Source organism: Gracilinanus agilis, chromosome 4, assembly GCF_016433145.1.
Source record: "Gracilinanus agilis isolate LMUSP501 chromosome 4, AgileGrace, whole genome shotgun sequence".
Taxonomy (NCBI): domain Eukaryota; kingdom Metazoa; phylum Chordata; class Mammalia; order Didelphimorphia; family Didelphidae; genus Gracilinanus; species Gracilinanus agilis.
In genome coordinates this window covers 299,807,810-299,829,225 of record NC_058133.1, presented here as the reverse complement: position 1 = coordinate 299,829,225, position 21,416 = coordinate 299,807,810, and the positions used below count along the sequence as shown (strand labels likewise).

Below are 21,416 nucleotides of genomic sequence, written 5' to 3'. Positions count from 1 at the left end.
CTGCTATTTCTCAAATATCTCCTTCTTAGTCTCCCTTGCTAGTTTTCCACCCACTTGTCATGTCCACTGACAATGAGTGTCTTCCAAGGCTCTGAGGCTCTCCTGGGTCACCTCTTCTTTTTGCTATACTATATATTTTATTGGGTGATCTCATCAGCTCCCATAGGTTCAATTATCAATTTCTACAGGTAAGAGAGAATTAACTTTATCTCCAATTAATCATAAACACATATGTATGTATATGTACATCAAGACTTATATAAAATGAAAGGTTTCCTTGTATATGGTGAGGTCTTCCAGAAGCACCTATTTACACAACATTCATTATGCTAAATACATCTATCCTCAAAATTGCAAAGCCTTCTAAAGAGGATTCACAATCACTCAAAATCAATCATCCAATAAACATTTTATATACTAATCACTGTATTAAGTGCTGGAAACATAAAGATAAGAATTAAACATTACCAGACCTCAATAAAGCACTTAGGAGAACCACACCTCTACTAGGTGGGGTGAGAGACAAGGCTTGAAGTAAACTAGAGAATCCAGGAGGTATAAGTATAGAAGAAAAACATTCCAGGGGTAGGGAGTACAGAGAATCCATTCTAACTATCCACAAAAAAATGGCAAGTGGATCAAAAATGCCTAGTCCAGATTATGGTAAACAATTAAGCAATCAATGTAAAGAGCTAATCCATCAGCTTACATATTACATATGGCTAGTAAACAGAACTGAGCAGAAAGGAAAGCATGCTGAACTGCTTTTGAGAAAACGGCCAAGTACTTTTAAATATCCCAAGCCTCTCCCTGAAAAACAAAGGGCCAAATTCTTAATATCATTATGTTACTGTAGAGCTGAGAATCATGGAATAGTAGTCCCTAAAGAATTAAAACTGACAGATGATCAAAGGACAATGGAGAGGCATATGACATTTCTGGGTAGGCTGCAACACATTAGCAGCAACAAAGACCTCAAAGGAAAATTGGTATCAAAGTTGTACATGAAGAAGATAGGCCAGTTATGGTAAACCTATGACATGCATGTCGTGTAGCCATTTTTGATAACATGTGGCCTCATACAGAGAAGTATGGAGCTGCATGACAAGGATGAAACATTTGCTGTATTGTAGTGTAGACACTCTGTACACTATAGATGACAATTCTAGCTAAATTAATTTATCTATTTTAGTTTATTAAATACAGTTATGTATTACAATTATACATTTTTGTTATTTAAACTATAAATATCGTGAAATTATGGGTTTTTTCTTGAAGTGACATACCACCCGAGTTATGCTTGGTTTTTTGGCAAATTTTGACACACCAAACTCAAAAGTTTGCCCATCACTGAGATAGGGCAATCATGTACAATAAATGAAACATAATGATATGAGAGTTCATGTGTCCCATTGATAAGTATCCACCCAATGTCATGAGATCTATAATAAATCCTCCAACATAAAGGGTAGAACACTCTACTACCTTCCCCAACAGAAAGATTTACAAGACAAAAAAGAAAATTTTCATTAGATAAGATCATCACTGGAAGGAATACTGATGAAGAATAAACATAATAGAAAATAAAGACCCCCCTCCCCCCCAAGGAAAGGATAACTAGCAAATTGTTTGATCAGCCTTTTATTTAGTGTTTACTCATCTATTATTATGGTTCAGTAATTTAAGCAGGATGTTATAATTTCACCAAAAATATTTATATTGATAAAATAACATAAATATTTCCAACAGTATGTTTGTATTTCACAAAAGGTTCCTAGACTGAGGCATCATTTAGAAAACCTTAGGAACTGTCATTATGGTCTAACATCATGCCCTTATTCAAATATAAGCAGAAGCCATGATGAATTTGCTAAATTTTCTTGCATCCCACAAACAATAGTTTAACCAGGTGGAAAAAATTCTCTAGAATTGACTCTGACACTAACTAGTTTTATGGCATAAACAAAAAATAAATTGCTATCAAATGATGCTTTCTGCTATGAGAATTATTAGATGTAGCAAACCAAAAAGAGAATATTTTCACTATATTAAAGAAATAATTCCATTTTGTGCTAAAAAGTTTTATATAAATTCTAGAACACAATATAAATTCAAAACGGGAAATAAACACTTGCATTTTTTCCACTAAGTATTTTATCTTCTTAAAACAGTACTTAACACTGGTAGCTACTCTCTTCTCTACATCTTTACAACATTTGTCTTCTTGGTTCTCCTGTCTGAACAAAATTTCCAAGTCTCCTTTGCTGGATTATGATCTATATAACTTTCACAACAGTAGATAATATCCTGAGTACCTTTTCTCTATCTCCAATCTCTTTCTTGGGGTTGGCAGTAAGTTTAAACATCATCACGAATGACCTCCAAACCTAAGTACTCAGTCCTAATGTCTCTCCAGTTACCCACTGGAAATGCTTGTCATTTCTATTTCCACAATATCTATCATATGCATTCCCTTCTATCCAATCACAAGTCAAGCACTATAGTTCAAGTCACCATTGCTTCTTGCTTGAACTATTGCAATAGATATCTAATTGGTCTTTCTGCTTAAAGTCTCACCCAACTCCAATTTCTCCTTAAGACAGCTGCCAAAATGATTTTCCTAAAGCAGAGATCTGACCATGTTATTCCTCCACTCAATTAATTCCAATGGCTCCCTATTATCTCTAGTGTCAAATATAAACTGTATGCATTTTAAAAATTCTTCACAACCTACCTTTTGAGCATTATTATACATTACTCCTCTTTAGGAACTCTATGGTCTAATGCAGTGATGAGCAAACCACAGCCAGTGGGCCACATGCAGCAAACTGAAATGTTCTATCCAGCCACTAGACATTATTCCTAATCTGACGAATACAATGAGTAGGATACAATACAATGAAACTTGGAAAGAGTTGCCTTAGAAACAGACGGACAGATGAGCATTTCCCTTCCTTTGGCCCCCTCTTTAAAAAGTTTAGCCTAATGAATCAGATATTCTTTCTAGTCTTCAAAAGTAGCACTACAATTCCTATCTCTGTTCCTTTGCACTTGACTATCTCATTGTTCCTAGAATTCATTTCCCTCATCTACCTCACCACCAGAATCCAAGACTTTTCTTCTACACTGAAGCTTTCCTCTCCTTGCCCCATTCAATCCCATAATCAAATGCCCTACCCACATCACTCTGTATCTACTTCCCTATATCAGGAGTATTGAACTTGAAGTCCATAATCTACTTTTTAATATTTTGGTAATTATATTTCACTACAATTAGTTTCTTTTGCAATCATATGTGTTTTATGTATGAAAAAACCTTATTTTGAGAAAGGGTCTAGGCAAAGAGCATTTTACTAGACTTGACAAAGAAGTTTATGACAGAAAAAAGGTTAAAAATTCCTCTAATATATGTTTATGTGTAGCCTAATAAAATATAGACTCTTTTCAGGGAAGGACTATTTTATTTTGACCTATGTATCCAAGCACCTAGCACAGAGGAAGCAATTTATAAATGCTTGTTGATTGACTGGAGCAGGACAAACCTTGAAATAAGGCACTTAAAGAAGTATCAACTTTCCTTAATCATGCTATTATTTCACTGTATTAAATTAATAAAGATAAGGAAACCATAAGTTAGTTTAGTTTCAGAATATCATATAAAGTTTCAACTCTGCTGCAGAAATTTCTTGCAATAGAAATATACTTAAACATAATAAAGACATTTAAAAAATTACAGAACTTCTCCTACTGTTCTAGGCAGTAATACCTGCCATGAAATATAAATACAACAGTGAAATAATCTGTGTCATATTCCATACCTGATTTTGTGGTCTTTTCTCCTGTGCAAAAAACAGTAGTGGATTCTTTTGTAATTTTTTCATTTTTCTCTTCAGAGGATCTCCGGGGTAAAACTGTTTGTCCCATCTTTCGAAGAGGAGCCAGTTGCCATTTTTTAATCTCAGAATCTCTATATTCTGATGAATTTTTACCATCACCAGACTCCTGAAAAAATATTTAAATTGATTAATTCCAAACAATAAAAAACAAACAGAGGGCTTTACAGCATAATAGAATGAGAAAAGGTGTTAGAATCAGGAAATCCTGGGTTTAAGTCCAACCTCTGACATATATAGACTGTAACCTTAAGTAAGTAAGACTATAAAGTACGTACGTAGAGCAGTCAGATCTGCACTGTTAAGAGGAATTTTCCTTAACAGACAGTTCCTATACCAATAAAATCACAGATTCAGCCAAAAGATAAAAAAAGAAAAAAAAAGAAATGCCTAAAAGTTAAGCCAAATGGTAAAAACAGTTTAAAAATTGTGAAAAAAAAATTAAAAGTACAACACAATATTTTAAGGTAAAGTTTTCTATTAAAAAATAAAAGTTGATATAACTTAGTCAACTTCTATTTGTCCATAAGTAAGATTTTGCAACACCTCACAAGTTCTTGTCCACCCTGCCCAAAATTAGCTATCAGATTTTTACACCAATTGTGTAAAAAATAAAGGAAGAATGATACCAAGCAGAGAGCTGTGAATTAGGCTAGCAATCCTGAAAAGCAATTTGAGACTCTTTAAGCAGTGCTCCTTCTTCCCCAGAAACAGAATCCAACTTTGAAATAAAGTTAAAAGACAAGAAAAAGCCTGCAAAAATGAGTAACAACAACAACAACAAAAAATCTGACCATATAAAGTTACTTTGGTGATAGGAAAATCAAAATACAAATTTAGATCATGGCAACATTGTCAAAATGGCTACACGTAAAGCCTCAGAGAAAAATGTGAATTGGTGGCAGACCCAAAAAGAATTCTTAAAAGAGATTAGGAGATTTTTGGTAGAATTGGATAAATAGAAGCTAATGACTACATGAGATATGAAGAAGCAATAAACAAAACAAAAAGAATGAAAAAAACATAAGAAAATGTGAAATATTGGAAAGACAACTGACTTGAAAAACAGATTAAGGAGGGATTATTTCAGAATTCTTGGACTACCAGAAAACCATGATCTAAAAAAAGAGCACAAACACCATATTTCAAAAAATTATTAAGGAAAACTTCCCTGATATTCTAGAACCTGAGGGTGAAATACAATGGGAAGCTTCCATTGGTCACTTCCTGACAGAGATCCCAAAATGAAATTAAAACTAGCAGAAATATTACAGCCAAATTTCAGAGCTCCAAGAAAATACCGAAAGAAATAGTTCAAACAATGTGGAACTGTAGTCAGAAAAGCACAAGATTTAGCAACTTACATTAAAGGATAAAAGGGCTAAGAATATAATATCAAGGAGGATAAGGAGCTAGGATTACTACCAATAATCACCTACCCAGGAAAACTGGGTATAATCCTTCAGGGGAAAAAAACAGGAAAATGTATTGAAAGAGGACATTAAAGAATTCCTGATTTTAAAAAAATAGATCTGAATGGAAAATTCTGATTTTCAAATATAAGACTCAAGAGAAGCACGAACAGGCAGAGGAAAGATAATAATTCAATAAGGTTAAACTGTTTGCATGCTTACCTGAGAAAATAACTGTAATTCCTAAGAATTTTTATCAATATTAGGGCAGTTATAAAAGACTAACTAAGGAGACTACAGAGAGAAAGCATTAGTCATAGATAAAGAACATGCATGTGAGTTGACTATAACGGGATGACATTCAGAAAAAGGAAAATCAAGGGGTAAGAAAAGAAGAATACACTGGGATAAGGAGAAAGGGAAAGGTAGAATGGACTAAATTATTTCATATAAAAGAAATTTTACAATAGATAAGAAGATGGATATGGAAGTGAACAATACTTGGTTCTTCCTCTCACTGGAACAAGCAGAATGAGGGAAAAATAAACACACTCAGTTGGGTAGAAAAATAAATCTTACACAACAGATAAGTAGAAAAGAGAAAGGAAGAGGGATTAGCAAAAGAAAAGGAAGACCGGGGGAGGGGGAGGTAAGAGATAAAACATTTTTTGAAGAGGGAGAAGGTAAAAGGAGAGAGGAAGAGAAACAGAGAAGGATAAAATGGGAGGGGGTTAAGACAGAGGGAAATACATCAATAATAATTATAACTGTAAATATGAATGGGATGAACTCATAAAAGCAGAGTGGATTAAAAATCCAAATCTTACAATATGTTTTCAAGAAAATACCCTTGAAGCAGAGTGTAAAAGTACACAAAGAGAAATGGTTAAGAGGTTAAAGTGGAAACTATTGTGCTTCAGCAGAAGTATAAAAAAAAAAAAAAAAAAAAGGTGAGGTAGGAATAATGATCTCAAAGCAAAACCAAAAATAGAACTAATTAAGAGATAAGCAAGGGAACTATATCTTACTAAAATGTACCAGAAACAATGAAATAATCAATTCTAAACATATGTGTACCAAATGACATTGCAGCTAAATTTTTAAAGGAAAAGTTAAATGAGTTAGAGGAAGAAATGGTAAAGTAATACTGGAAGAGGACTTTAACTTTCCCCTCCAGAACTAGATAAATCTAACACAAAAAAAAATAGTAAAAAGTTAAAGAGATAAAAAGAATTTCAGAAAATATATGATGGCTTTTAGAGAAAGCTGAATGAAAAAAGAAAGGAATATGTCTTTTTCTCAGCAGTATATGGCACTTAAACAAAAATTGACAACATATTAGGGCATAAAAACCATACAACTAAATGCAGAAAATAAAAAACATCAAATGCATCCTTTTCAGATCATAATGCAATAAAAATTACAATCAACTAAAGGATGTAGAAACAGAGATAACAAATTAATTGGAAACTAAATAATCACAAATAATGAATGGGTCAAAGAACAAATCATAGAAACAATCAACAACTTCATTAAAAAAAATGATAATCACACAAAGTCAGACTTAAAAAACTGGAAAAATATTAATTGCTCATACATAGGCCAAGCCAACCTAGAAAGAATCATATCAACCAAACTACTCAAAAATTATTTCCTAGAACTAGAAAAAATAATAAAAAATTCATCTATAAGAAAAAAAGGTCACGCTCAGCCATACCACTGCTGGGTTTGTACCCCAAAGAGATAATAAAGAAAAAAACTTGTACAAAAATATTTATAGCCGCACTCTTTGTGGTGGCAAAAAATTGGAAAATAAGGGAGTGTCCATCAATTGGGGAATGGCTAAACAAACTGTGGTATCTGATGGTGATGGAATACTATTGTGCTCAAAGGAATAACGAACTGGAGGATTTCTTTGTGAACTGGAAAGACCTCCAGAAATGGATGCGGAGTGAAAGGAGCAGATCCAGGAGAACGTTATACACAGAGACTAATCCATTGTGGTACAATCGAATGTAAGAGACTTTTCTAACAGCAATGCAATGGTCCAGGACAATCCAGAGGATTGAGAACAAACACTATCCACATCTAGAGAAAGAACTGTGGGAGCAGAAACTCAGAAGAAATATGATCAATCAAGTGGCTCAATGGGGATATGATTGGAGTTTTGGCGTTAAAAGATCGCTCTACTGCAAATATAAATAACATGGAAATGGGTTTTGAACAACAATATATGTAAAACCCAGTGGAATTGCTTGTCAGCTCTGGAAGGAAATGGGGTAGGAAAAATCATGAATCATGTAACCATGGAAAAACACCCTAAATAAATAAATAAATAATTTTAAAAGGAAATGAAAATGCTATCCACCTCCAGTGAAAGAAATGATGAACTCCAAGAATAGAATGAAGTATATTTTTTCACTTAATTATTTTTTCACAATACAGAAATGTTTTGCATAAATTCACATGTATAATTGATACCATATTGCTTGTTTTCTCAATAAATGAGGGAAGGTAGGGATAATGGGAATTAGGAACCCAAATTTTAAAAAGTAAATGTTAAAACAGTATGATTATTTTAAGATTAAAAAAGAAAGAATAGAATGATGGCAATGACAGCATAACAAAGTTTATCAGATGTAGTCAAAGCAGTCAACTTAGCTTTGGAAAAATTGTACCCTTTAAATGCTGACATCAGTAAAATATAGAAAGAACAGATGAATGAATTGGGGATATAACTAAATACACTAGAAAAAGGACAAATGAAAAATCCTCAAAATCAGAGAATTAACAAAATTTAAAGTAGGAAAACTAATAAACTAATAAAACTTGGTCTTTATGGTAGGGGAAAATAGCTGGTTTTATGGTAGGTGAAAAAAACCTCAATAGATAAAACACTGGTTAATGTGATTAAAGAAAAAGAAAACGAAAATACCAGAATCAAAAATGAAAAGGGAGAATCTACCACCAATAAAGAGGAAATTAAAGCAATTATTTGGAGCGGTTTTGCCCAACTTTATGTCAGTAAATCTGACAATCTAAGTGAAATAGATTAATATTTACAAAGTACACATTGCCCAGATTAACAGAAGAGGAAATAGAATACTTAAAACAACCCTATCTTAGAAAAAAAGAAATTGAACACCGAGTTCCCTAAGAAAAAATCCCCAGGACCACATGGATTTACAAGTAAATTCTACCAAACGTTTAAACATTAATTAGTTCCAACACAATATAGACTACTTTAAAAAATAGTCAAAAAAGTAGTTCTTCCCAAATTCTTTCACAATACAGACATGGTCCTGATACCTAAACCTGGGAGAATGAAAACAGAGAAAGAAAACTATAGACCAATTTAATTTCCCTTATGAAAAAATTTTAAATAAAATATTAGCAAGCAGATTACAGCAACATGTCACAAAGATCACATATGACCAAGTGGGAGTTATAATAGGAATGTAGGGCTAGTTTAACATTAGGAAAACTATCAGGATACTGTTCGTATCAATAACAAAACCAACAGAAACTATATAATTATCTCAATAGGTAAACAAAAAAGCTTTTGAAAAAATACAATACTCATTCCTATTAAAAACAAAAGGGCCAGCCAGGTGGCTCAGTGGGTCCTAGGTTCAAAAATGCCCTCAGACACTTCCCAGCTGTGTAACCCTGCTGGACAAGTTCCTTCTCATTCTTTGCCTTGGAAGAAATATTCAGTATTGATTCTAAAATGGAAGGTTAAGGGTTTAGGAAAAAAAATTGGAAGCATAGGAATAAAACAGAGCTTTCCTTAAAATTCTAAGTAGTATTTATTCAAAACCATTAGCAAGCATTATATTTGAGGATAAGCTAGAATCCTTCCCAATAAAAACAAGGATGAAGCAAAAATGTTCATTATCACTATTATCATTCAACATTGTACTAAAAATACTAACTATAGCAATTAAAGAAGAAAAAGAAAATGAAGGAATTAGACTAGACAATGAGGAAACCAAACCATCATATACTTGAAGAAACTTAAAGAGTCAACTAAAAAACTATTTGAAATAATTAACCTTAGCAAAGCTAAAGTTAAAATAAATAAATAAATGAATAACAAGGAAATAAATAAATAAATGAATGAATAAATAAATAGGTCAGCAGCATTTCTATGTTACCAATAAAGTCCAACAAGAAGGGATAGAGAAATTCCATTTAAAATAACCATAGACAAGATAAACTACTTGAGAGTCTACCTGCCAAGACAACACAGGAACTACATGAACACACTTTCAAAGCCCTTTTCACAGAAAGTCTGATCTCAAGTTGAAAAATTTTAATTTTTATGAGTAGGCCAAGCCAATATGATAAAAAACAACAATTCTACCTAAAACAGTTTCAAACAACTTTTCAAACAATAATTAAACTATCAAAAAATTATTTTACAGTGCTAGAAAAAATTATTTTAAAATTCACTGGGAAAAACAAATAAATTATTTTTAAAAAATGAAGTTAAGTGGCCTGGACATACTATATCTTAAATTGTATTACAGATCAGTAATCATCAAAACAATCTGGTAGATTAAAACATAAGAGTGGTGAATCAAGACTAGATTAGGTACACAATAGTAGTTATAATCATAGAAATATGGAATGTAATAAACCCAAAGATCCCAAATTTTAGGATAAGAAATCACTGACCAAAAAAAAAAAAAAACACCTCACAACCAGAGAGCAGTTTGGTAGAAACTAGGTATAGACCAACTTGTCATACCATTTATCAAAATAAGGTCAAAATGGATGCATGATTTAAATATAAAAGATGACACCATGAAGTAGTTTACCTGTCAGATCAATGAATAAGGGAAGAATATATGAACAAACAGCATTACAAGATGAAAAATGGATAATTCTGATTAAATTTAAAGGGGTTTCCATAAACAAAACCAATATAATCAAGATTAAAAGAAGGCAGAAAATTTGGGGAAATTTTTTATAGCAAATTTCTCTAATAAAGTTCTCATTTCTCAAATACATAGAGAACTGTGTCAAATTTTTAAGAATGATTCATTCCCCAATAGATAAATGATCACAGGATATGAACAGTCAGTATTCAGATGAAGAAATCAAAGCTATCTATAGTCATATAAAAATGCTCTAAATGACAACTGATTAAAGAAATTATAATTAAAATAAGTCTGAGGTACCACTCCAAACCTACCAGATTGGCTAATATGATAGAAAAGGAAAATGAAAAATGTTGGAGGGAATATGGGAAAATTGGAAAACTAATGTACTATTTTAGAATCATGAACTGATCTAACCACTCTAGAGAATAATTGAAACTATGCCTAAAGGGTTATAAAACTATATATCCTTTCTTAACATTATTGGCAAACATGGCTTATACACCAAGCTATTACAATTAAACATCTAGTAATTCGTGCAGAAAAAAAGCAAAAAAGTCAAAATACCTTAAGACAATAAAGAATTTGAAAAGTAATAATCATATGTTTTGAAAACAACAGAAGTCTTTTGTAATCCCAAGGAATCTAAATTATACATGAAAGAATGCCAGGAGTAACTTTAAAAAGCTGGCTAAGGAAGAGGAAGACTTGGGTTCAGTTTCCATCTATCAAAGGCTAATTGTTTAACATTAGGGTAGTCATTAACCTGTGAGTGGTCCAGGCAATTCGTAACTCCAAATTTACAAAAGAGTAGCTGATTTGCACTGACAAATTTATTCTCACTGCAAATGAGCTTTATCAATATAATCACAAGTCCAGAAAAACATTTTCTGTTTTAAAAGATCCTTACAAGGCCAACCAGCATCCAAGTTTGGAGTGAATTATCACATCCTATTATTGTGTAAAGCAAAATTCTAAATAATAACTAAATATTAATTAAAATCTTACCTGTAATTTTTTTAATATGGCCAACATGAGGAATTTTTTGACCTTGAAAATCTGATACAAGAGTTTTATTATTTTCTTTTATTAATAGGGAGTGGGAGATGGGAGAAACAGGAGAGAAAAAATAAATACTTGCTTTTTTTAAAAGAATACTTTAAAAAAGTCTCACCCGTCTTAAAATTTTGACCTTGTGCTTTGTCGATTCATCTACATGCTTGTTTTTTTCATTTGTAGGTGCTTGCTTTGATAAACCAAGTTTTTCACAATCCATTGTTTTATCTTCTCTATGAACTTCAATTTTAGCTTGGTTTTCCAAAATTTCTGAATCCAAAGTTTCACTCTTTTTATCTTCTTCAGCACAACATTTCACACATACATATTCTTTGTCCTCTTCTCCCATTTGCTGTGCTTGAGAAAGGCTTAAACCTACACAATCTCCATGAAACCAGTCATCACATCTTCCACAGCCAACCATAAACCTGAAAAGAAAAACCTTTCAGTTAATAAGAGGTTTAAAATTTACTTACAAGTTCAAAATAATGTTACTCAAAATAATTGCTTCCACTGCATTTTACATAATATCCCAAAGTTCTTTAAACACAAAATTTTTATTTAAGTTCTTGATTTCTATCATGTTTTCTTTTTTATTGGAGTAATTACAAACACAGAATTCTTTTCTGACTCATTAAATAGAAATAAACATAAAACTTAAAAACTGAATTTGTAACATCAATGTTAAGACATTAATATTGTCCCTATGTTGATGGCAATTGGCATTTGTTGACATAAAAAAGCTCACATAAACACATCCAAAAATTCTGGCTAACAGTATGATTTGTTCACAAAATCATATGGACCTTAAATTAGGCACTCTTCAAACTAGGATAATTAAGTTCACAATTATTGTGCCCACAACACTTTAAACTTACAGGGAATTTGGGAAAATTCATTATCCTTAACAAGAGATGCAAAGTATTATTTCAAAATAATCAACTTAATGACTTTTAAATGTTTTCAAAGTGGTCACCAGTCAGTTTCTAATACCATTCAATTGTTAATTCTTTGTAACAGAAATCTTAGCTTTTAAAAACTGTTCCTTTTCTCCCATTTTTGAAAACTGAAAAGAAATTGTCCCTTTATCAATACCTACTTTCAAAAAAGTTTAAATCCACTCAATGAAACCAGAATCAGTGTTATCCAATTAATGAATTCTAAGAAATAATCCTAAATACCATTAACTAAAAAAAACTAAAGGGTTATTTAATAATGAGAATGTTTTGGTGGTGACAAATTGAGTCTTCTTAGTGGTATACACACAAATTACTAATGATTTTCATTCCATTTTTTTAAGCAATGTAGGAAATTTATAAAAATAATTTATGTTTCTCCCTGGATTAATATTGGTTAACAAGGAAATATATCACATCATAATTTTCACCATGGACCATTTCAGCTAGGGAAGTTAGCGTATCATTGCTTACTCCATTAAAATTTCTTTTAAAACATAAGAGTAAACTTGTACTGCCTCCAAGCACTATAATATTTTAAACACACACACATATAAAAGAAAAGTGATGCATGAGGTCCTACAGCTAAAATTCCTCTTGCTTCGTCTAGTTAAAACCTCAGTAGACTCCTCAGCCTTAGTTTACTTTTAAAAGTTAAATATTTGGGCTGAATTCAATATGTACTCAGCTGATAATTCCTTTTTTTCTGCTATAAATTCTTCTCTTCGAGCCCCATTTACGTTACCAGCATCATCCCTAATATTAAAAAGACACGGTAATCGGATAAAATTTTTAATTTCAAAATTCAGCAGGATCTTGAAAAAAGTGAATAGCTGAATTCTCATGTCAAATGGCATTTTCATATATTAAGGACTTATGTTTTATAATGTCACAATATTTGAGCCTTGTATTCTCAAAATTATTTTTTTAGCAAAGCATGATGTGAAATGAATGTGCAACTTAAGAATGTTTGGGATGCATATCAAATAAAAATTAAATCAGGGACTAAAAATATCCCCTATATAAATTTCAGGGTATATAATCCAAAGCATTGGTTTCTCAAAAAAACCTAAGGCATGAATTCTGATATACAAATCATTGTCTAGGACTTTTTGGCAGGTCATATAAAAACAAAAAGCCAACTAATGTAGTTTTGGAGTTGCTTTAGATTTTTCTCTGATTCACAGTGCCAAAAGTATTGTTTTTTAGATTAACTTCTTAAAATTACTCAAGAAAATAAATTGAGATGGGTACACAATGATTTTATTTTCCAAATAATGACCTTATAGTTCTAATTCATCAAGTTGGTAAAAGAGATGATAACTTTCCTGTCAAAGGACTCTTTGTAGTCTCAATTGTCTCTAGACCAAAAATTAGAGGTTTTCTTTTTTTCCCAAAAACCCCTTAAATGCTATATCCGAATTGAATTCAATTTCTTTGATGGTTAAGAATGCATTGTGTGGGAAATATTCCTTCCTAAAGTTTTCAAAATAGCATTCAATGCCAATTATGGAAATGAAATCCAAATGAACATACTGTTTCAGAAAAGTTCTTGAACCCCAGATCTTCTTGTAATTACCTAAATTACTTTAAGCAAAGAACTTTACTTTCCACTACCTTGTTTCTGTATCTATAGTGTGAAAGGTGTAAACTAGACTACCTCTTAAGTCCTTTTAAACTAAAAATCTTATGATTCTCTCCATCAAGAATTCCATGATTCCATTGTATCATCTCTTAGTTCAGATCACAACTCTTCCAGTTAGTGGAAGTTATGGATGAAAGTCTTTGCTTCATGGCCAAGACTGTGTTAGCTAAGGAGAACTTTGAATAACCACATCCATCATTGGACCTGTACTTTAAAAGCCTTTCCTCCTCAAGACCTACCATAGGTTACCCTTTGCTGACATACCCTTTAAGAATCCAGCGATCCCCACACCATGAAAAGGACTGGAGCGATCAAGCCTGTGCTTAGTTTAAAAATAAGCCTTCATGACTAGGCAATTTATAGTTACCTTCCATGTCCCTTAGGTTCTAGTTTATTTTTAAAATACTACAAACTTCTATTTAAATGAAACAAAGTTCTAGTGCCATCTATGGGTGTACTTGGTTAATTTTTAACACTTCAGATTGTGTAATACTAAGACCAGTGAGTTAAAAAATGAAACGCATTATGTACTAACTTTGTAACTAAAATGATGGTAAACTGGACTCCAAATTAAGGATGGATGCAGGTACAAACTAGCAATTAAAATTTAATACAAACTTCATAATTGAGATAAAGTAAGAATTGATTGGCAGGAAAAATAAGTAAACTAGACTACCGCTAAGTCCTTTTAAACTAAAAACTTAAGTCCTAAATAAATTTCTTCAGTTGTTTTCATGTTTCCCTTTCTATTATGAACTTGGGTAAGGGCCCTCCTTCCCTCACCTCCAACCCTGCCTTACCTTTCCCCCCCCAAAAGTTTTAATCATTCCTCATATCTTGCCATGAAGCAATTAATTAAATTGTTTGAAAAGAGAGCAAGGAAACAGTGAAAGAGAACACAATCCACAGTATGGCTGTTTATAGACTGAGATTTTATCTCTAAGTCATTTTAGAGGTCTGGTTTAAACATATTTGTCACCACTTTTCACTAGTTAAATGTGCATACAAAAGATAAAGCAGTAGCAGCACATGAGGCCATTTCAAATCAAATTAAGATCTGGAATCTTAGTTTTGTGTTTTTTAAATGTACAGCTTCTTATATTGCAAAGAGTTGAATAAAAATAGAAGACTATTCAAGTTTCTTCAAAGTCCTGGATTTGGGAGGTAAAATAACCCTTGTTGTGTTTGAGTATTAGTTCTTTTATTTTCCAATTGTTTTTTTGTTGGAGGGATAATAAGGAGATGAAGAAAAGCACCTAGCTTTGTCATTCTAATAATGATATAGTATTTTATGACATTACAGATATATTTGGTGCTTCTAATGACATATTCTCAGCTGGGACTTTTCTTTTATGCCAAATTTTATATTTCAGTGTAGTCAATATATTCTGAACCATTTGAATTATTTATAATATACAAATTTTTTAATGTATACTTCAGTTTATAGAAAGACAACGTCATTATTTTTGTAAAGTTATTTAATAAGAACAATTCTGTAAAGAAAAATTATAACTATTACTCTGTTCATCTTTTACAAAAGGGCCTAGAAACTGGAGGCAGACAATAGATACAAAACTCTTCCTGAGAAATAAGGGAGAAGAATAGGAATTGAATGCAATGAGAATTTTTTCTTCCCAAAAAGGCACTAATTTGTTTTAAGGATTCATGGATCATTCTAAACAAGTTTGAATACAAAAATTATCTAATTTTATAAGATGAAAAATGAGTCCATATAAAAAAGCTAGAAACGGTCAACAAAAACATTTCAAAAGAGCCATATATCATAATGTGTAATTATGACATTAAATTATGTCAAATTAACATAAATGACAGATAGGCTACTTACACCTGAAAATTTGTAAAAATATTTTGAATCTAATTTTAAAATGAATCTCTGCTTTTAAGTATCTTCAAAAAACATTAACCTTTCTAGTACACACAAATTTCTATCATAATCCCATTTGTTTAAGTATAATCAGATAAAAATCTATCTTTGGAAAGCAGTTGTCCACTTGCACTAAAATAATGGAAATGTTTCATATAAACCATTCAATGCAAAAAGGAATGGTAATAAAAAGAGAGAAAAATAAATCAGAGTAGACAGATAAAAATTAATTCTGATTTGCCCAAATAAGTTCAATGGCTTAGACATCAATCTAGAGGGCAAGCTTTATGTTGTACTACAACTATATTTTGACAGGTAAATTGATTACAAGCCAAAGGAATACACCAGGAGAGCTGATTTCTTATGTAACCACCAAAATTTAATCATTTACTTTTAATAAAAACTAAATGTTTGAAACGTGCTTCCAAAATAAACACTCTGAGTTAAGTGAATTTTTATATACATCTATTACACAGGGTAATCAGGTCAGGTTTGAAGTTGAGTGTTCCTGGATTCAAATCTGTCCTCAGATACTTCCTAGCTATGTGAGCCTAGGCAAGTCACTTAACCCCAACTACCAAACTTTTACCACTCCTTTAACTTGGAACCAATATGGAGGATTAATTCTAAGACAAAAGGAAAGGGTTTTTTTCACCTGCTTTTTCACCTACTCTAAATCAATTTAAGACAGATAAAATGGGATTTTGGTCACCCCATAAATGATATCCAGTTTGCATCAGCTCAGCAACATAGCTAAAGGATAGAGAAGTTCATTTTAGATGTCACGATCACTGGTCTGTCAGAAGTAAAAATTATAATAAAGCTTAAACACAAAATTTCAAGAGGAATATAAATAAAGCTAAGGTAATGGAAATGAGGACCTATAAAAGAAATACACAAATGCTTATACCTACCAATCCTGTAGTAAGGTTTTATTTAAAAAACTCAAATAATGTAACATTCCTAATACTCCATTCTCCCTGAGCAATTTTGAGGAGTATTATGAACAAGGTTTTTTCCATCACATGAGATACTGAACAGGATGATTTCTATAAAGACTTTTCCAAATCTAAAGTTCTATAATGATAAATTGAAACACTTGATCTTATTTTTAACTTGTTTACATAATAAAATTTTAACATGGAAACAATAAATTAGATATATATTTAGCCTTTATAGGAATCAAGTTTGCTGAATTCTAACAAGGGTTTCATTTCGTACTGAGTTTCTGTGTGAATTAAATATGTTGGATGTCATCTACTATTCAAAATCAAACCTGACAATAAAAAGATGATCGAAATGGCTTGGGAAAAGTGAACAGATTTCCAATATTCCTGAATCACAAAAGAACGGTCTCTTTAACATGGTATTTCATGTATAGTGAAAAGTAAAAATATTATGTTGTTAATATGCAAATCACTGAATCTTTACTATCAAAAAGATTTATAAAATGTAATTTGTGAATAATGGAAAATCTAACTACATCAGTTTAATTTCAAAGAACAGAATAATACAAAAGACCAGCTGTCAAGTAGTTTCCAAGGCAAGTAGCCAAATACATAGCATTTTTGTATAATGTGGTATTACTGTTGTTGATAGATGTTCAGATAGCAATCTGAAATGATGCGTATGAATGATACTTATTTTAACTTCATCTCATCTTTTTTCATTTTAAAAAACATTAATAATATTGTTGGGGGCAGCTGGGTGGCTCAGTGGATTGAGAGCCAAGCCTAGAGACAGGAGGTCCTAGGTTCAAATTTGACCTCAGACACTTCCCAGCTGTGTGACCCTGGGCAAGTCACTTGACACCCCCCCCATTGCCTACAATAAATAAATATAAATAAATGAATAATGAAAATAGTATTGTTACCGTTATTAAAGAAACAAATTCTATAAAGCTACTGTTTTCTGAATCCTAAGGATAAAGCAGGATCAATATTCTTTTAAACAATCAGAGAATTCTTAAGAACACTTAAAATATATTAATTCAGTGAAAAGTACACATTCGCCCTACTCCATGTTACAAAGAAAATTAAGTTGAGAATATAAAGGTTGTCAAAAACAGTTTTTAAGCTGCCAGGGTGATGATAAATTTTATTACAAAATTCAAGTTTGGTATTTATCAAAGGTGATAGTCGTCTTAGGGAACGATTATATTTCCCTTTACACAGACTTTTTTTTAATGATACATAATATTTAGAATTTCCATTACATACTTTCTTGACTAGTGATTTTGAGCCAAACAAAACAAAAATGTATGTTAGATGCCAAATACTGTATAGCATTCATACTGATGAGACTTAATTTTAAATCTGCAGATACCTCAGCACTAAAAGATACATTTTCTATGTTTATAACAAAACCTTTACATATAAATTGGTTGATATTACCTTTTCAGAAAATTCTCCAAGTGGAAAAACTATGTGGAATTTATACAATCCATAACTCAGTCTTTTTATTAACATACTCAAGTTAAATTCTTTGATTTGCCAAAAACTTCAAAAGTATTCCTTTGTACATAAAGGAATAAATTATCACACAATTCCCAACCCAAAACATTTTTTTTTCTTAAATGCACACACCACACATACATACATACATACACACACACACACCTGTTGCCATGCGGTTTTTTGCAAAAACCACACTGCTTGCTGGGAGCCCACATATATTTGTTTTCAGATGAAGAGATGTGTTCTGAACCTTCTCGTTTTACAGTAGCTATGTTATCTGGAATGAATAATGGAGGTTCATCCAGAGAAAAACTTTTGCTACTTCTTCTTTGGCGGGGTTGAAGGTTCTTCTCAGCCTTTTTCACTTTCAGTTTATCCTCCTCCTTCATATGTTCTAAACCTAAATATTCTGTATCTTCCGTTACATGACTATTAGTTTTCATTGTCGTTGACAACTGCTGTTGCTTATGTATTTGTTTCTGGTTGGAATGTTGCGAATGTCTAGTATGGGTTGAAGCTGTAGGATAAGATTCTTTAGAGCAACCTGGGTGACCCTGCATTTTGTCACTCAAAGAGTGAGTCAATAATTTAGGGGTTTGTAGTAAATTTTGAGCCTGTGACCCTTTTTTCAATGTTGAATGAGTTTGATTTTTTACAGATTTGATCCCTGGACCACTACTTTGTGACTTCACGTTTTTATCAACTTGTTTTTTTCTTACTTTAACTGGTTTGTGGAAATTATGCTGAGATTCATCAGCATTCCTTTTCATACTTTTAACTCCAACTCTAGTTTTACTATGAATTTCTTGTTTTGCTGAAACAACTTTTTTCTGAGTACCAGGGGCTATGTTTTGTTTAGCCTGAATCAGAGATTTAGTGTTCTTGGACTTGACATTCTTACAATCTAATGAAGAAATATTACTGTTTTGGTTGTTTCTGTCATGCTGAATTTCTGCTATTTCGTGAGATTCCATTTTAATATTTTCATCATGCTTTTGTGGACTTTGGTCAAGAGGACCACTGACACTTTTTTCTAAAACATTGCTTTCTGATTCATTAGCAGTAGTATCTATATTCTTTAAATCAGTTTGATTAAATTCTGTGGTATCAGAGCATTCATCAGACATTTTAGTATCTGTTCCTTTAAGATTACCCAAAAGGTTTGTAGTTTCTTGAAGTGAGGCTACAGCTTTAACAGCAGATTCCACCACATCTTGCAATTCTGTATTACATTCAGCAATCTTATCCACAGAATTGGATAGAACCACATTGTTCTTTTCCATACTATTTGGATTTGAATAAGCAGCAACATCAGATGAGGTAGCAACAGCCTCTGCTACCTCCATTTGGTCAACCTCTCTAGAAAATTTTAAGGATTCCTTTGATCTATGGTCAATACTTCCTTTAGAATCCCTTTCTTCAAGATTAATTTCACCTGTTTTATTGATAATAGGATCATTATGTTCATGTTCTTCTTTATCTACAAGTTTAAAAAATACTTGACTGTCACCTTTGATTTTACTTTCCCTCAGAGCTTCATTTTCCTTTTCTTCAGTACTACCACAAGTCTCTGATATCTGAGTAGTAGTTAATGGATGAGATGGCACAGCTGTTTCTCCCTGATTGTGACATTTATTTTTAATATCTAGTTTGGCTTCATCCTTAAGTTCATGACAAGGTGATGCTACTGAATGACTTGAAGAAACTGTTGACACTTCAGGTATCTCTTCTGTTAACCCAGTATGTCGACTACTCCTTCTAACTTCTGGTTTAGATGGTGAACAAATACTTTCTTCCTTATTTTGACACCTGTCCAGTTGTCTGACTCCTGTTTTTTGTATAGATGCATTCTTGACTGCTGCTTTCTTTGAATTAGTTAAAGGTGTTGTATTTGAACGCTTGGCTATAGTGCTTTGTCGCAAACTTCGTACTTGTTCTATCACAGGAAAAAACAAAATAAGAATAACTTAGCTATTTTAAAGTTTAATATAATTTCAATACAAACCTGCATTATATGTGGTAAAACATTTCTAAATATGTGAATTTGTAATCATGTACTAATTTTCAGAACAAAATTAAACTTTTATAGAAAAGTTTTTTGTGGTATAAGAAACATTCTATTTTCAAAGTTCTCTGATTTACAATTGTACAAAAATCTAGTTTGGACAACTGAAAATTATTACAAAGAATGTTTTTTCAGCCTACTAACTCTTAAGAGGTATGATGAAAAATAAAATGGATACTCTATACTATTTGTTCATTACCAGACTTGAATAAAAAAAAAAATCAGCCATACTTGAAAACATCTAAGTTTTTTTAAAAACATCACTTGAGTGTATGTTTTTACAAATTAAAATCACCCATTACAAATGGACTTAGCCAGTCTCTACAGCCCATCCTTACTGAATCTCAAATAAATTAATTAATGCTTTTTTAATGTTAATTATTACATTAACATGCAATTTCTCCCAAGAGTATATGCCAGAAGTTTAGTAAGGAATATATCAATAGCCAGGTTGGAACATCCAGGAACCATAATATGTGGCAATGAATTTAGTTAAAAGAATTGTCAGTTCTTCATGAGCTATAATTAGAAATGGGGAAACTACACTAAATGAATCAAAGATGATCCCCAAACCTAATTTTAGCTGTAAGTTTCAATTTTCTTCCCATATGAGAATGACTAGCAAGAAGAAAATCATATTTTCCTCTTACTCCACATTTGTATTGTCCCACTAGTAGATTTAAACAAGCAACGAAATAAACTAAGAATCATAAAAAGAAAAACTTGAAAGAGATAATTCTCAAGCCAAATGCTTAGCTTCTGTAATTACTACTTTACTTACATGAATCAAAATAGAAACTATGAAACTCTTGTTTTATGTTTTACCTAAGTAAATTATACCCCAAATTTCAGAATTTCATTTAATATTAAAATCTATCAATAACTGAAAATATTTAACCTTAATAGAATACTTGTATTTCAATAAAAAAATAAACTTCTAAAGATTTTCAACTAAAATTCAGATAAATGCATGATCTAGTTATTACATATACTACAGATTTTCACTATTATGAAAATAAATGTCTACTATTTAATAGACCTGATTTTACAAATCTAATCATAAATGAAATAACTGAAGTATTAGTATTATAGTAAGTTATTTTAGATCACACTAATTTATAGATTAAATAAAAGTATTTTCACTGTTTATGCTGATCATCTA

The 21,416-nt window shown here is 31.6% G+C and overlaps 1 protein-coding gene across 1 annotated transcript in view; it reads right to left on the bottom strand.

The window, feature by feature from the left end:
- The window catches only part of PHF3 (PHD finger protein 3), an 80,185-nt gene that overhangs the window by 24,626 nt on the left and 34,143 nt on the right, over positions 1-21,416 (bottom strand). Inside the window, exons 3-5 of the mRNA XM_044675974.1 lie at positions 18,352-20,125; positions 11,366-11,675; positions 3,819-4,002 (exon numbers count right to left, since the gene is read on the bottom strand). Of these exons, the coding sequence (XP_044531909.1) occupies positions 3,819-4,002; positions 11,366-11,675; positions 18,352-20,125 (2,268 nt within the window). The remainder of the gene's footprint in view (positions 1-3,818; positions 4,003-11,365; positions 11,676-18,351; positions 20,126-21,416) is intronic.